The sequence below is a fragment of the Pteronotus mesoamericanus genome, unplaced genomic scaffold, assembly GCF_021234165.1.
Source record: "Pteronotus mesoamericanus isolate MK-2021 breed Mesoamerican mustached bat unplaced genomic scaffold, CSHL_Meso_final contig_78, whole genome shotgun sequence".
Classification (NCBI taxonomy): domain Eukaryota; kingdom Metazoa; phylum Chordata; class Mammalia; order Chiroptera; family Mormoopidae; genus Pteronotus; species Pteronotus mesoamericanus.
The window spans coordinates 198599-214249 of record NW_026555258.1 but is presented as its reverse complement, the minus strand read 5'-3'; the positions used below and the strand labels follow the sequence as shown (position 1 = coordinate 214249).

At 66.7% G+C, this 15651-nt stretch overlaps 1 protein-coding gene across 3 annotated transcripts in view; it reads left to right on the top strand.

Annotated features, from left to right (window-relative positions):
- EHMT1 (euchromatic histone lysine methyltransferase 1) overlaps positions 1-15371 on the top strand; it is a 96561-nt gene extending 81190 nt beyond the window's left edge. For all 3 annotated transcript variants that reach the window (XM_054584100.1, XM_054584101.1, XM_054584099.1), the window contains exons 17-27: positions 4526-4627; positions 5008-5112; positions 5954-6108; positions 6823-6990; positions 7182-7326; positions 7784-7861; positions 8785-8900; positions 9920-10006; positions 10333-10411; positions 14311-14486; positions 14608-15371. In XM_054584100.1, coding sequence (XP_054440075.1) covers positions 4526-4627; positions 5008-5112; positions 5954-6108; positions 6823-6990; positions 7182-7326; positions 7784-7861; positions 8785-8900; positions 9920-10006; positions 10333-10411; positions 14311-14486; positions 14608-14785 — 1389 coding nt within the window. In that variant the 3' untranslated portion in view covers positions 14786-15371. The remainder of the gene's footprint in view (positions 1-4525; positions 4628-5007; positions 5113-5953; positions 6109-6822; positions 6991-7181; positions 7327-7783; positions 7862-8784; positions 8901-9919; positions 10007-10332; positions 10412-14310; positions 14487-14607) is intronic.
- Positions 15372-15651: the final 280 nt, after the last annotated feature.

The window sequence follows — 15651 nt, the reverse complement described above, 5'->3', positions numbered from 1 at the left end:
GTGCATCGATGACCAGTCCATGGGGACAGGGCGGGCCTTCGACGGGACACGCCGAGGATGACGTCACACGTAGAATCCCAGCACTTCTAATGCTGCGCACACACCGAGGAAACAGAGCGGGGGCGCAAGCAGACGCCTGCACTCCCACGCTCACGGCAGCCCGGACAGAAGTGGAGCGTCCACGGTCCGTCCGTCCGTGGATGGCGGACAAGCCGAATGTGGCCCGTCCGCACTGTGGCACGTTGCTCCGCCTCGAAGAGGAGGGGCGTTCGGACACCCTGCTACAGGACGTGGCAGACGTCGCATCGGCAGGTGCAGAGGCTGGAGCGGGTCAGAGGCTCCGGGTCCGGCGGGGGTGTCGTTGCTGACGGGCCTCAGGTTTCCATTCGGGGTGATGCAGGTGCTTTGGGAACAGAGAGGTGACGGGTTACTGCCTCCGAATCCACACGCAGCGTGGTTAAAATGGCAAATGTTATATTACGTGTCTGTGCAACCACAGTGAAATACGCAAGGGAAACACAGTCTTACATTCAGTACGTGTTTTTTCCAACAAAAGCGATCGTGCTGTTCGTACTACTTCATCGTTTTCTCTTTCCCGTGAGATCCTGTGTCTCTGTCACCACATGTTCGGTGACGTTGTTCTAAGTGGCTGCATAGTGCCTCTTAGTGCAGTTGGTCACGCTTTACCTGCTGACGTACCGTTTGCTGTTTTCAGCTTGTGTCACACGCGCTGCGGCCGAGCTCGGGGTTGGTCGCCACCGGACAGGCCTGGGCGCAGAGTTGCCAGGTCACAGCGTGTCGTCGTGTGCAGGCCCTGGCCTGTCCGAGCGCTTGCCCTGCGCGCTGGCCAGTGGCGACTCCTGCGTGTTTTGGAGAAAAATAGTAACGATCTGATGGGCGAGTTTGGCAGTTTCATTCACTTACTGTTTTTGGGGTTTTTTTTTAAACATCATCTTTTTATTTATTTATTTATAGACAGAGAGGGAGAGAAACATCAAGGTGCGGTTGCCTCTCGCACGCCCCCTCCTGGGGACCTGGCCTGCAACCCAGGCCCGTGCCCTGACTGGGGATCGACCCCGCAACCCTCTGGTTCCCAGCCTGGCCAAGCCACGCCAGCTGGGGCTATTTACTTACTGCTTTAATGTGCTTCTTGCAGCAATCACGTTTTGTGTATTGCTGGTCACAGACGTTAGGAGTATTTCTCAACCTCGTGTATAGTCCTCTGGTTTGGTGCTGGCGGTGCTGAGATCTGGAAACCTTTCGTTTGTCTACAGACACCTGTGTCGTTCTTAGGCAGCTCTTCCCAGTCCCGCCCTTTGTGGTGCCGAGTGAGCTCTGCGTGGCCCCGCGCCCCCCTGGGGACAGCTTCCCACCCCAGCAACAGGGGCCGGCCCCTCAGCCAGGCCCGCTGATGGCGCGAGAGGCCCGTGTCCCGGCTCTCGGCGGCAGTGGGGACCAGCTGCGCAGAGGGCAGGTGCAGCCGGCCAGTGTGGGCAGCTGCTGGGTGAGCGTGGCCCGGGGGGCCCCGTGGGGAGGGTCCCAGGAGCGTCTCGTCCGAAAGCAGCAGAGGTGACGTCGGAGTGGCTGGCTGCTCTTCCCGCCCCAGAAAGAGCAGAGGGAAAACCTGGTAGAAGAAGTAGCTGCATTAAAGAAAAATGGTTGTACGTTGCCCATATCTGATGAAAACCTGCAGAACCAAAAACTCAGACCTCAAGCTGGATAAAGTGCAAGAATTGCCACAACCAACTCCATGTGGGCTAAGCTGTTGAAACTAGAAATACAGAGAAAATGTTAAAAGCAGCCAGACAAAACCAGCATGTTACCTCCAGGCGAACACTAGGAAGAATTGCCACCGTATGCAAGTCCACGGAGCCAGGTGACCGTGGGGTGGTGTTTTCAAAAATACTTGTGAAGATGTTTCCAGGTGAACAAGAGCTGATGGGATTTGTCGGCATTTGCCCAGGAAAACGCTGAAGCAGCTGGAAGGAAAACCCAGCACTTGGGAATGCGCGCAAAGCCCTAGAAGCGATGAATTAAAAAGATTGCTGTTCTTTTTCAGTTTCTTAAAAGACAGAAGGGTCTTTACAGGGCAAAAGGTAGTATAACGTGGAGTTTGCAGGAATTTGGAAGTAAAATACAGTTGACTTTTGAACCACGTGGGACCTAGAGGTACAGACCTCTGCCCCCTGGAAAATCCTCATGCACCTTTGCTTCTCCAGGCTAAACAGCGGCCCCTTGCTGTGGTGGGGAATTAATTCCAGGACCCCCGCTGATACCAGGCCCTGTGGTTGCTCAGGCCGGTCACTTCCAATGGCCCGGCACTGCGTGGGCCCCGCCCGGCGTTGCGCACTCACGGCTGCCCGGCTGCCGCGGGATGGAATTCCCAGACGCGAAACCTGGGGAATGGGAGGGCCAACTGCGTGTTTACTTTTAAAAGTCTGCGTGTAAGAGGACCCACGCGTTTCCAGCCTGTGTTGTCCAGGGTCGCGTGTGAGCGGCCGTGTGTGGGGGCGGGGGCAGCGGGCGGGGCGAAGCCGTGCCCGTCTGGCGGGCGTCTGGCAGGAAAGGCGGCACGTGCTCACCCGAGGAGACGGGTGAGGATGGGTGTCGTGATCCCAGAGAAAGTGGTAAGGGAATGACCGAAACGAGATGAGTTTTTAGGAGATTTTCTAAACGAGAAGGAAAACAGACACTGAAAATACTCATGTCACTAATGGCAGGAGAAGATGAAACAGATGGGACGGGTCGCAAGGTGGTAGATCCAGAGCGAATGGTGTCAGTCACTGCGTCACGTGAAGAGACTGAATGTTCCCATTAAAGGCAGGAATCGGAGCAGGTGAACAAGCAAGAAGCAGCTATGTGCTGATACCGTTAAACTCACATTAAATACCAGGACACAGATGGGAGGGAAAAAGACGAAGAACAAGCGTACGGGGGGTAAACACGAGGACCTAACATGAAGGGCCGGGGGACAGGTCGTCTGGAAGAGGAAGACAGAGTATCTCGCGATCCCAGCAGAGGGAGGGCGTCTTCGACAAGACACACGAGCACAGAAGGGACCGGTCGGATCCAGGGCGTTCTAAGAACTCCTGGTCGAGAAAAGACGTTCCAAAGGACAGGCCCCGGCAAAGGATTAACACTCAAAAATCCGGAAGGAACTCCTGCAGGGAAGCAGAAGCGCCCGGAGGAACGTCTGGGGGAGGCGGCGCATGTGCACTTTGCAGACCGGGGGGCGCCGGCAGCCCGCAGGCGGGAGACGGCGCCGGCTTGTGAGCCCCGCGGACTGTGAGCCCCGCGGACGCGCCGTCTGGGGACGCCGAGCTCGGGACGCTTGGCGGCCCCCGGGGGTGAGCCCACGGCTGCGCCGAGGCCCTCGGTCGGGGACGCCCGCAGCCGCTCGCCCATGGGAGCAGGGCGTCCCGCGTCCCGCGTGTCCCCGGACGGTGGAGCCAGGAAGGCTGAGCGCTCGGACCCGGAACGTTTGCCTCTGGAAGCAGATGACCCAGTGCTGCCCGTTGGCCGCGAGGATGGGCCTCAGAAGCACCGGGCGGAGAAGCCGCAGGGCGGAGAAGCCGCAGGGCGAAACCACCGTTTGTGGGCGCGTGGGGCTCCGGGGGTGGGGGCTGGCCACTGCGCCTGCTGCCCCTGCTCGCCGCACCCCTCCCCACGGCCTGTGTGCCGCTGGAGGGCCTTCGCCGCCCCCGGGCAGCCCCACTGCTCCCCCCGGGCCCTCCCGAATGCCAGCCGGATGCGCTCGGCCCCCGCTCCCTCCTCGTTCCAGCTCAGGGCTCGTCCCACTGTGGGAGGAAACGCGCAGCGACGGGCGTTGGATCCAGGATCCCTGCCCAACAGAGGGCCTCACGGGATGTGGGCGGCGTGTCCGCCGCGTCCCTCCTGGGGCCTCAGGGTCTGAGAGAAGCCGTGGGCGGGCTGCTTCGCCTTGAGGGGCTCGGGCGACGTGATTCCGGCCGCCTCGAGGAGCCAGAACTGAAAGGTGACGCGGAGGTGTGTCCACAGCCCCAGGAGGCGGGGCGGGGCGGGGCCCCCGCCACCTGGATGCCAGGGACTGAGTCCTCGGCACAAGTGCCTGGGGCCCCTTCCTTCCGCACGGAGGGCAGCGGGGGGCCCGGGAGGGCAGCGGGGGGCCCGGGAGGGCAGCGGGGGGCCCGGGAGGGCAGCGGGGGGTCCGGGCGTGCGCGCGGGGCGGGAGGCCCAAGGCTGCCCCGGGGCCCTGCTGGGGCGCTGGTTGAGGACAGGCCGTGCCCACTGGCCAGTCCCGCAGCCCATCGGGGCCGTGGGGAGGGAGGCGCGGCTGTCGGGCGCATCTACAGGAGTGTCCTGGGGGAGCCCTGTCGCCCGACGCCCTGCCCCGGCCGTGCGGGGGGCCGGGGCCGGGCGGCAGGGCTTGGATTCCCGCCACGTGGCCACAGAGGGGCCTCCCCCGTTCAGCCCGGGTTCCTTGTCTGAGGCACCTCCTTCGTGGCCGTGACGTGTGTCCTGGGACCTGACAGCCTTTATGTTGCAGGACGCGGAGGGCTCCACCTGTTTGCACCTGGCCGCCAAGAAGGGCCACTACGATGTGGTCCAGTACCTGCTTTCAAATGGGCAGATGGACGTCAACTGCCAGGTGAGGCCACAGCCTCCACTGCCTGTCGCTCTGCAGGCGGGTGGCGGGAGCCCAGCCCCGCCCACCGTCCCCTGCCCCCGGGGGTCCGCCGGTCGGTGCCCCTGAAGGGAGCCGGCCGGGCGTCTTCTGCTGCCTGCCCTGTCCATCCCTGCGCCTGGACGTCTGTCCGCGCGCAGCTCCCGGCGGGCGTGCTGGCTCTGCCCGGAGTGCGTGTCGTGGGCACCGGCAGGGTCAGCTGCCCCGCCCCTGCTGAGGCCGCCACCGGGCAGCCCCGGGGCTGAGGGCTGGGCCTGGCTCCGCCGCCCTGCGGGCCCGAGAGCGGTGGTTCTCGCCGCCGCCTCCAGGACTGGGGCGGGTTTCTCCTCCTCTTCCGGAACTAGGACGACGGAGGGTGGACGCCCATGATTTGGGCCACTGAGTACAAGCACGTGGACCTGGTGAAGCTGCTGCTGTCCAAGGGCTCCGACATCAACATCCGGGACAACGTGAGTGTGCCCCGTGCGGGCGCCGCCTGCCCTGCGTCGTCCGTGGTTCTGTGGGGGTCCTTTGTGTCAGCCAGTCGGTGCTCACAGCTCCAGGGGCGTCTGAGGTGTGGCCCCGTCGCAGCTCCCGTCTGTGATGAGGACCCGGGAGCCCCGGGGCGCGGCCCGCACCTGCACAGGTAGCGGAGTGCCGCGGGCCCCCCCGCAGTTACCACCTGGGGAGGAGAGAGTGGGCGGGGGCCGTGCCGCGGTTTCTGGGCTCACTTATGACACCGGACTCACGGTTGGTTTGTAGGGCACGTGTGCCCAGAAAACGGGGTCTGGGCTGGAGGTCAGAGCCTTGCAGCCGTTCCGTGACTTGGGGCTGCTTGGGGTCAGGTGAGAGCAGGTGGCGCTGATCAGGCTGAAGGCGTGTTTCCTCCAAGGGCCTCGGGGTCCACGGAGCTGGTGCGGGGATGGGGGCGGCGGCCGCCGGGGCTGTTGCAGGGGTGTTGGGGCCTCCGGGGCGCGGGGCTCGGTGCGGCTCTGCCCCCTTCACGGTCACCGGAGCCAGCTTGTCCTGGACTTGAGGTTTTTATTTCACAGAGGCTTTTATGAAGCAAAGTTTTAGCTTAATCGAAGTTGTCTGTTTTTTTTTACACAAGTATCACTGTTTTCTACGGTCACTAGGTCTATTCCAAGGTGAATGTAATTTTTAAAAACAGGTCCAGAAAAACCCCTGCACACGTGGTGTTGGTGTGTTTTGGGTGGTCTGGGGCCGGACGATTTTGATACAGAAACATACAAGGGCAGGCGCACACCTCGGCGGGACCCCGGCCCCGCCCTCACGCCCCGCCCCCTGCAGGAGGAGAACATCTGCCTGCACTGGGCAGCCTTCTCGGGCTGCGTGGACATCGCCGAGCTCCTGCTGGCCGCCCGGTGCGACCTGCACGCAGTGAACATCCACGGGGACTCGCCGCTGCACATCGCCGCCAGGGAGGACCGCTACGCCTGTGTCGTGTGAGTGGCCCCGTGGGGCCTCCAGACCGGCCGTCCGCAGCGACGCTGCCGGGCCGGGGCGGGTTGCTGTGAGCGAGCCCCGAGAGTTGAGGTCGGCTGTGGCCAGGGGACGGCCCGCGGCGGGAGCCCCGTGGGAGCAGTGTTCCCCTAGGGCGGGCGGCCAGGCGGCCGCGGGCCCCGTGGAGCCCTCTGCTACCTGAGGCCTTCGTCCCGCGACACTCAGGCCTGGGCGTGGCCCTGTTCTCGTCAGCAGGACCGCAGGCAACCTGTGTCACCTGGAGGGGGGCCCCTGCGGAGGGGCGCACACCTCACGCGGGCGCGGCGGGTGCGGGTGCGGGTGGGAGGCCCCAGCGCAGGGAGAGCTCCGGGCCGCGGGGTGGCCGCCCGGGGCAGGGCCGTGGAGCGTGCGCTGCGGCTGCCCACATGCGTGTGTTCTGTGGAAATCCCAAGAAAAATACCCTTCCCGGTGCCGCACACGCCCTTCCTGCCAAGAAAGCCGGTGGCCATGGACAGTGAGTGGGGCGGGCGTAGGAACTGGGCTCTCGGTGAGTGAGAGCCAGTCCGGCCAGGAGCGCCGGCCGGCGAGCACGTTCGTCCCAGGAGGAGTGGTGTGTTCTCGGTGTTTTTACCGATTGCGTTCATTTCATGAATCTTGTCTTCCTGCCTCTTGAATTGCGATCTGAATGTCTTGTTGGCTTACATTTTCCCTTTTAGCCTCTTTCTTTCTCGGGATTCAGATGTCAACCTGAAGAACAAGGAGGGAGAGACGCCTCTGCAGTGTGCGAGTCTCAACTCCCAGGTGTGGAGCGCCCTGCAGATGAGCAAGGCGCTGCAAGACTCGGCGCCGGACAGGCCCGCGCCCGTGGAGAAGACGATGAGCAGGTGCGGGGGCCCGAGACCCGGGCGGCCCCGCCCCGGGCGCGGCCCCGGGGGCTGAGTGCGGAAGCGTCTGCGGTGGGAGCGTCTCTGAACAGCGACACCACGGCTGGAGCCTGGGCCCCGCCCCCAGGGTCGGTGGTGGCCATGGGCCCAGCGCCTGTCGAGCGAAGGTGACGCCCCCTTTTCCGTGGCAGGGACATCGCCCGAGGCTATGAGCGGATCCCCATTCCCTGCGTCAACGCTGTGGACAGCGAGCCCAGCCCCAGCAACTACAAATACGTCTCTCAGAACTGCGTGACGTCCCCCATGAACATTGACAGGAACATCACGCACCTGCAGGTCAGCGGTGGCGGGAGGCGGGCCTGTCCTCTTGGGCAGTGACGGGTCCCAGGGCTTGCCCCCGAGGACCCGGTGCTCTGGCGGTTGCCTCCCACGGAGCTAGAAGCAGACACAGGTCTTCCAGGAAGTGCAGCCCAGGGCCGGCCCCCGAAAGCAGAGCTGAGCGTTCCCCGGGAGCGAGAGGAGCCCCTGCCTCGAGCCAGGGGTCCCCACTTCTGTGCGCGCGCCCGCGGCAGGGCCCGCACCAGGGCCCGCACCCCGCCCTGGCCCTCCCTGAGGAGCACCGCAAGCAGGGCCCCCCACCCCCCGCCCTGGCCCTCACACAGCCTCCCCGCCCGCCCTCGTTCCGGGGGCCCGCCTCCGCCTGGCCGCGGCTGTCCAAGGAGAGCCCGTCGGAGCGCGGGGGGGCGGGGCGGTGCCGCCCCGTGACTGACCGTGTGCCCGCCCGCCCCTGCAGTACTGCGTGTGCATCGACGACTGTTCCTCCAGCAACTGCATGTGCGGCCAGCTCAGCATGCGCTGCTGGTACGACAAGGTGAGCACCGCTCGCTGGGCCCTGGTGAGTGGGCAGCCGGGCTGGCGGTGCCCTTCTGTGGCCGGGCTGTCCCCCCCCGGCTGTCGGAAGGAGCGCTGCCGGGTGCGGGAGGGGAGGGGAGGGGAGGGGAGGCGCCGCGGAGGGGCAGCGGCAGAGCCCGGGGACGGAGCCCGCTGTCCTCGAGCTGGGGGTGGCCGTGGCCGGGGAGGACAGAGGGTGCTGGCCTGAGGGGCGGAGGTGGCCATCGGTGAGGCGGCCTGGGAGTGGCGGAGCAGGTCGGGGCGGGCTCCCGAGGCCCGTGCCGCCGTCAGAGCCCCGAGAGCCCCGGCTCCGGGGCCGAGCTCACTGGTGGGGACAGGAGCCAGGGTGTCCTGGGGGCAGTGGGGCCGTGGACAGACGTGTCTCGAGAGTCAGCCTCGGAGGAGAGGGGGTGTGAGTGTGGGGCGGTCCTGTGGCGTCTGAGTCTCGGCGAGAGGTCGCGGTGTCGCGGGCGGGGCTGGGGGCTCGTGCCCAGTGGCGTGTGTGGGGCGTGGAGCCGGCCTTCGGCGAGAGAGCGGGGCCGAGGCTCTGAGGAAGGGCCCTGCCGTGCAGTCCACGCAGCCCCTGAGGCCACGGGGGCCGCAGCCTTGGTGCATTCGGCCTGGGGCTGTCCCACAGAAGGGCCGGCCCCGGGGGCGTGCGGGTCAGCAAGGCCGGGCGCTGTGGCCGGGGCCCGGGGGCAGCACACGGACGTGGAGGGCGCAGGGCTGTGGGGCAGCCGCAGCCGGGCCCAGGCCGGGCCGCCAGGGTCCACCACCTGCACAGGCTCCCGGCGGGAGGCCCCCAGGCAGAGCCGCTACTGCCGCACATCTGGGGTCCGGAGAAGCGCGTCCGTGCCGGGTGGGAACGCTCATGCTGGGCGCTGACTGCACGTCTGTCCCCAGGACGGCCGGCTGCTCCCCGAGTTCAACATGGCGGAGCCGCCCCTGCTGTTCGAGTGCAACCACGCCTGCGCCTGCTGGAGGACCTGCCGCAACCGCGTCGTGCAGAATGGCCTCCGGTGAGTGCGCCGTGGCCGCGCCTGCGGGGGTTGAACCCGGGGCAGACGGCGATGGGCCGGGCAGGGGTTTGCGGCTGACCCAGCCTCGAGGCCACTGACTTCTGCGCCCGGAGCTGTGGGGCACGTGTGCTTGCACGCGCCGCGGGGACTCCGGAGCCCTTGTCCTCCGTCGGGGCCACAGGCTGGTGTAGTCACGGGTCTTCCTTTTTCCGGGGTCAGACGTGGCTCCGAAGCTGAGGGGACCAGGCCACCTCGGTGGGAAGAGCCGGAAGCGGAGGAGCAGGCCTGGTGCTGTGTAGCCATGTCTCCACGCTCCCGCCCCGGCTGTGAGGGCCGGTTCTGTGCAGCAGGGCGGGCGGTGCCCCCCGCAGGCCCCCAGTGTCTCTAGCGGCCGCACTGTGACGGCCCAGACCTCCTGTCCGGCGTGGACCCCTTGCCCCGGGTCCCTCAGGACACGGGTCCTAGGAGGCCTGGCCAAGGGTCCTCTCTGCAGGCCCAGGGCCACGTAATCTGCAGGCCCAGGTCGGTCCCTCTGGGCCCGAAGAGACCGTGTGCGTCCGGGTTCTGGGAGCGGGACCCTGGGTCGGGGGCGTTGCGTGCCTGTCAGCCTCAGGGCACCTGCAGCCAGCCCGTCTCCGTAGCCCTGTACGGCAGGAAGCCCTTTGGGGTGAGGGCAGACATGCCCGTCCCCCACAAAGACCCCGGGGCGCGCAGGCGGGGGGAGCCCCCGCCACTGCCCGAGCTGACCTGCTTGCAGCCGGGCCAGAGGAAGCTCGGCCCCATCGGGACGTGTGGCAGCCCCAGGGCTCTGCGCCGGGTGGTCTGCATGTCACAGACAAGGAAACTGAGGCACAGAGAAAGCCAGGGTCTGTGTTTCTCATGCTGGGAGTCAGGTGGCTCCCAAGGTGTGAAGACCGTGGGCGCCTTGTGTGACGTTGTGACGCGTTTGCAGAGGCGGTTCCTGCCCTGGGTGTCGGTAGCCCCTGGCCCAGCCCCTGAGCCCAGCCCCTGTTTTGCAGGACGAGGCTGCAGCTCTACCGGACGCAGAACATGGGCTGGGGCGTTCGCTCCCTGCAGGACATCCCCGTGGGCACCTTCGTCTGCGAGTAAGCGAGGGCCCGGGGCGGTGGGTGGAGGCTCCGCAGGGAGGTGCGGCCCCCGGGCACCGGGCCGGCCCCACCAGGCTGTCCTCCTGCATTTCCCTGCCTGCCCCCCCTCCCTGGAGGAGCTGCCGTCCACACGGAGTGGCATCCCGGTGGGAACCCCTAGTCCGACGCGGGGCTGCCGTGTCCCCGTCTCCTGCAGCCTAAGCTAAGCTGTGGCCCAGCCCAGGCAGGGTCTCGTGGGCGTGGCCACAGCTCGAGGGACGCGTCCCGGCTCCCAGGCCGTGGCTCTCTGGTGACGAGGGCGACACACGTGTCTTGTCCCCGAGGTATGTGGGCGAGCTCATCTCTGACTCTGAGGCTGACGTCCGGGAGGAAGACTCCTACCTCTTCGACCTTGACAACAAGGTAACCTGTTCTGAGGGGCTGGGTGCAGAGCCGGCGGTGGCCACGCGGCAGGGACTCGCCTGTCCTGGCGGCCCGGTTCAGCACTGGCCTCAGCGGGTTCAGGGCCCAGGGGCCGTCCGTGCTGGAACCCTGACCCCGGACGGTGTCAGCTGTGCCCTCTGAACCCTGCCTGCCCTCGCGGGGCACAGCCCACGCAGCCTGCAGCCCCCAGGAGGGCGCACCTGTGCGCAGGGGCCCACGGACAGGCCGGGGTGCGTGTGCCTGTCCCCGGTCGTCCTCCTGGGAGCTGGGAGAGTGGCCGGCCCCGTTGGCGTCCAGCCGAGCTCCCGTGTGCAGGGCCTCGCGTGTTCGCCGTGCGCCGCTTCCTGATGCCCAGCGTCGCCCCTTAACTCGTGAATTGCCCGTTTGAGAGCCTCCTGGATTCCAGTCACAGCCCGTGGGTGCCCAGCGCGGGTGCCGCTGGGGAAGGAGGGCTTTCTGCTGGGGAGCCGCGGGTCAGCGGGGGCAGGGCCAGGCCGACCTCATCGCCCCGCCCCGGCCCCAGCCCTGCCCCCCAGGAGAGGCCCCGCCACGGCCGAGCCGGACCCGCCCTCGGCACCCAGTGACCGGGTGTGTGAGCGCGTGTCGGCCGTGTCCTGCTGACTCGTGTCTCCGCATTTCCTTCGGCGGCGCTTTGCCTTCCTGGAGAGATGCTCTTGCGTGACGTTGGTGTTGAGCAGTGACCCTTGGTGGCTTGTGTGCTTCCTCCTGAGGTCTCGTGGCGAACAGGTTCCTCCTCCGACGGCGGCCTGGTCGCCCGCCGCCTCCCCCGGTGCCGGGGGCCCGGGCCAGTCACAGGTGTGCAGCGGGCGGCTGCGTCCCCCGAGAGGCCATCGCCCTTCGCGCTTCGGTGCCATCGGCTGCTGGGCTCGGCGCCGCTGGCGGGGAGGACGCCCTGCCCTGTGCCGGCTCCCGGTCCCACCCTCCCACCCTGGGCTCCTCTTGGCCGGGGCTGCCGGCACCGAGAGCCTGGGCGGGGCAGGGGCGGCCCACAGGCTGGTGGGCCGGCGAGGCTGCGCCTTCGCTTGCGTTTCGCCAGCTTGTTGGGTCTTTGCCGCCCCCGAGGCAGGCAGGGTCTTCCGGGGTGTGACCATGCGTGTTTTTGGGTGAGGTATTTTTCCCCCAGTAAGTTTTTCACATATTTTTCTTCTCGAGTCAACTTATCGTAACTTTTAAGGGTCTGATTCTAGTTTTGGCAAACGTGTACACCACCTGGGTGATCACCAGCACACGCCGGAGAAGGGAGCATTTCCCGGCCCCAAGGCCCCCGCCCCCGCCCCCGGATCCCAGCCAGCCCCAGAGCGGCCTGTCCCCACCCGAGTGCCCTCCTGGCTCCTGTCCTCCTGTCCTCTGGGCCGTCGCAGGCCGAGCACCCCGAGTTGTGGGCGGGCGTGGCCCCCAAGTGTTTCTGTGCCGGAACCAGGTTGTTTGCGAGCAGCACAGACACCTGAGGAGAGGCCGAGGGACAGCGTGCGCGGAGGTGGGGAAGCGGCGGTCAGGCCCGGGCGTGCTGTCTGCTCGAGGGTGGCGGCCTCCCTGCGCGGGGTCTGCGCTGCACCCCGCAGCTCAGCACAGGGTCCAGGGAGGTGCAGGAAGCACAGGCGGCCTGTGAGGTGCGCGGGGGCCGAGGTCCTGAGCAGAAGACCCACGTTTGTGCTGCCCCCGACGCTACGTGTCCCTGGGCGCCCGCTGTGCCGTCCACATTCACAAATTCTCCCCCCGTCAAGGAGGCCTTTCCCACCCATACCCGGTGCCGGGGCGGGGGGGGGTGGGGTGGGTGCCGCCTCTGCCCTCGCTCGGCCTTGGGAGCGGACCTGGAGCGGGCGTCGCCGGCCATGGCGGGATGGGGCCTCGCTGCCCTGCCTGCCGTCGCGGCTCCTGGGTTCTTCGCACACGTGGTGTTTTGCTCGGTCAGTGCCGTCGTCTTTGGTGCTTGGGTCGTCCTGGGACGGCCAGGGGCTCCGCATGCACCACCCGGATACCCTTGGCCGCGCGGGGAGGTGCCCCGACCACAGCAGACCTTTCCCCCGGCGTCCTTGCCCCCCGCCCGGCGGGGGCTTGCAGGCTCCGGGCACGTTTCTCGGACAGAGCTTGGTGCGCACACCCGTCCAGTATGTGAGCGTCAGTGTTTCCAGTGTGGCTCTGACGTCACGAGGATCTTTCCCAGCCCTTTGAGTTCACGCTCGTGTCTCTCACAGCGAGAGTCTCGGTTCCGCAGCGTGACTTCGAGACTCGCGCCAGCGATGCCCTGGCCCGCAGCGGACGCCAGCCTGGCCACTGTGTCCCCGGGGCCGTGCCTGCCCTCTCCGCCTGCCGCGCGGGCCCGTGCGTTCGCTTTGGTTGACTTTACGTTCTAGGACTTGAAGCCACTCTAATTTCTTGATTATGTAAGGTAGTTACGTGCTTTGAAAGTGAGGTTACCTGGGAACTTCACGCTCGAAGTCTCTCTGTCCTGGCGTCTGTGCTCTGTCGCCTGCGCCACCGCACGGGCTCCCTCCCGTCTGTGGAAACAGACACGATCCTCCGTCCCCGGCCTCCTGGGGAGGGGTGTGCACGGCGCCCCTTCTGGGCCCACAGCCGCCCAGATGCCATCCCGTCCACGCTGGGCATCAGGTGACGTCCGGCTCTGCCCTTGACCCGTGCCTCCCTGAGCCGTGAGCCCACGGGCACGGTGGGGACGTTGGCTGCCCCCACATGGGACCGGGGGTCTGTCACTCGCTAGGGGATGTGTGCTGAGAACTTCCACCGGGTTCTTACATCTGTTTCTTGGCTGAGATGCCCAACCTCTGAGATACTCGAGCTTCATGTTACTTTGCTGAGGCGCCTTGATGGCAGCTGTAAGCCCGCCCTTTGCGGCAGCTCAGGGCAGGAACTGCGGGTGGTTGCTGCTGCTCAGACGCCGCGTTCTCTGGGTCTTGGTGGGTGGCGCCCGCGTTTCTCCAGCCTGTCACGTCCTCTCGGTGGCTTTGGTCCCCGACCTTCGTGTCCTCTTCCCTGCTGTTCTCTCTCTCGGCTGCCTCCAGCCGGGCTCGGGGTCAGGCAGAGCTTTGGGCTCGGTCTAGACGCGGCGCGGCCCCTTCTCGTGGCCCCGCTTCCGCCCCCGCCTCCGCTCCAGCGCCGTGTCATTTCCAGCCCAGAGCTGCGTCCTGCGGGCTCCCCGCTGCCCTCGCCGGGGCTGTTCTGGGCGTGAGCCGGGCAGGACGCGTTTTGAGGCAGCGCGACTGCAGGTGAGGGCAGGCGGCGCCCCGTCCGGGCCGCGCCCTCTCTGGCTGGTTCTCGCCCCCCTTCGCGTGGGCCCCCGGCACAGCACTGCGGGCGGCTTCGCGGGACCAGCCTCTCACCGGCCGTCACGCCCCCCTGACCTGAGGCCTCTTGCATGCGGATCTTTCCAGAGGAGCAGCCTGCTGGTGCGGGGCCCCCGCGATCGGATCAGGCCCCTCCTCCGTCTCTCGAGCCGGCTCGGCTCCTTCTCGCGCGGGCAGTGCCAGGCCGGGGGCTGCGGGGCCGCGGCGGGGGGCGGGCGCCCTGTTTTTCCGTCGGGGCCCCCCCTGGGGCCTGCGTGGCCTGCCTCCCTCCGTCCCTCTGCCCCGCGTGCCCCCGTCACGAGCCCCTCCCTCCTGTTGTCACCAGTGTCTAAGGCCCTGCAGCCCTGGGGTCCCCCGGACAGTGTCCCCTCCCACGGTGCTGACGGCGGCAGAGCTGGATGGGCAACCGCCGGCCGGAGGTGCTCCCCCCAGTCGCCCTTGAGGTCGGCCGCACCCCGTGCGGCTCCCTTCGGCTCCGCCCCCGCCCCCGCCCCCGCGCCCGCCCGGGGCCACGGGGCTGCCGGCCGCGTCCCCACGCCCGCTCCCGCCCTGCAGGACGGGGAGCTGTACTGCATCGATGCGCGGTTCTACGGGAACGTCAGCCGCTTCGTCAACCACCACTGCGAGCCCAACCTGGTGCCTGTGCGCGTGTTCATGTCACACCAGGACCTGCGGTTCCCCCGGATCGCCTTCTTCAGCACCCGCCTGATCGAGGCCGGGGAGCAGCTGGGGTAGGCGCGCCCACGGGCCGCGGGGCACGGGCCCGGGAGCCCTGACCCGGGAGGGGCCGCCGAGCCGGGGCCGAACGGCCCGTCCCCCACCCCCGTGGCCTCAGCTCTCCTGTCTCCGCAGGTTCGACTACGGGCAGCGCTTCTGGGACATCAAGGGCAAGCTGTTCAGCTGCCGCTGCGGGTCCCCCAAGTGCCGGTACTCCAGCTCCGCCCTGGCCCAGCGGCAGGCCAGCGCCGCCCAGGAGGCCCAGGAGGATGGCCTGCCCGACACCAGCTCCTCCAGCACCGGCTCCCGATGAGGGGCCGCCGTCCGCCGTCCGCACTGCGGTTCAGGGGAAGAGACGTGCTCGTGGCGTCCGAGGGCTGCGCCGGGGCCCTCCGGGCTCGCGCGGGCGTGACTGTGACTTTCTGACGGTGGTTTTCTCGTTCCCACATTTCTCCTCCCTCTCTGCTCCCGTGGTTCCCATCCCACCGCCAGGCTGGTGGGCAGCGTCCAGTCGGCCCAGACGCGTCTGTTTGGCATCCGCCGAAGCCACCGTCACCTGCAAGCTGCTCCTTGAGACCTGCCCGACCGCGGTTCCGTGCGCCGCACGTACACCGTCCCCGCCACCATCTGAGAGAGTTTGGGCCGAGCCGCCACGGACTTTGGAGAAAACGTGGGTTTGCTTTTAAAGAAACCGCGTGTACGCTCCTCTGTCAGACCTGCCGCACGGCGCTCCCCCGGGAGTGGGTCGGCGGGGGCGGGAGCCCGGCCCTCGGACGCCCCGCACAGCCTGTCGGGCCGCGACACGGGCCCCTCCTCCGTTTTTAAGCCTCGCGCTAGGATTATGAGAAACTGATCAATTTTCTACCATCATTGGACATTAGGACAACACGAAAATAAAACACAGACCACAGACCACGGTGCTGATTCTGCTGTGGTGTCTGCTCACCACATGAGGTAAATATCGACTGTACCAAGAGGACAAAGTGATTTTAGAATAAAATGCAGGAAAACTTTTTTAAAACATTAGTCTTGTAGTGCGAATAAACTGGCCATCGCCTTTTGTGTGGTGGCTTGCGGGTCATACCTTTTTTTTGGCATATACTTTTTTAAACACTGTAATTAGTGCAGTAACAGTGGGGTTTTTTTGTGCGACTTCTAAAACATTCATAATGCAGTCAT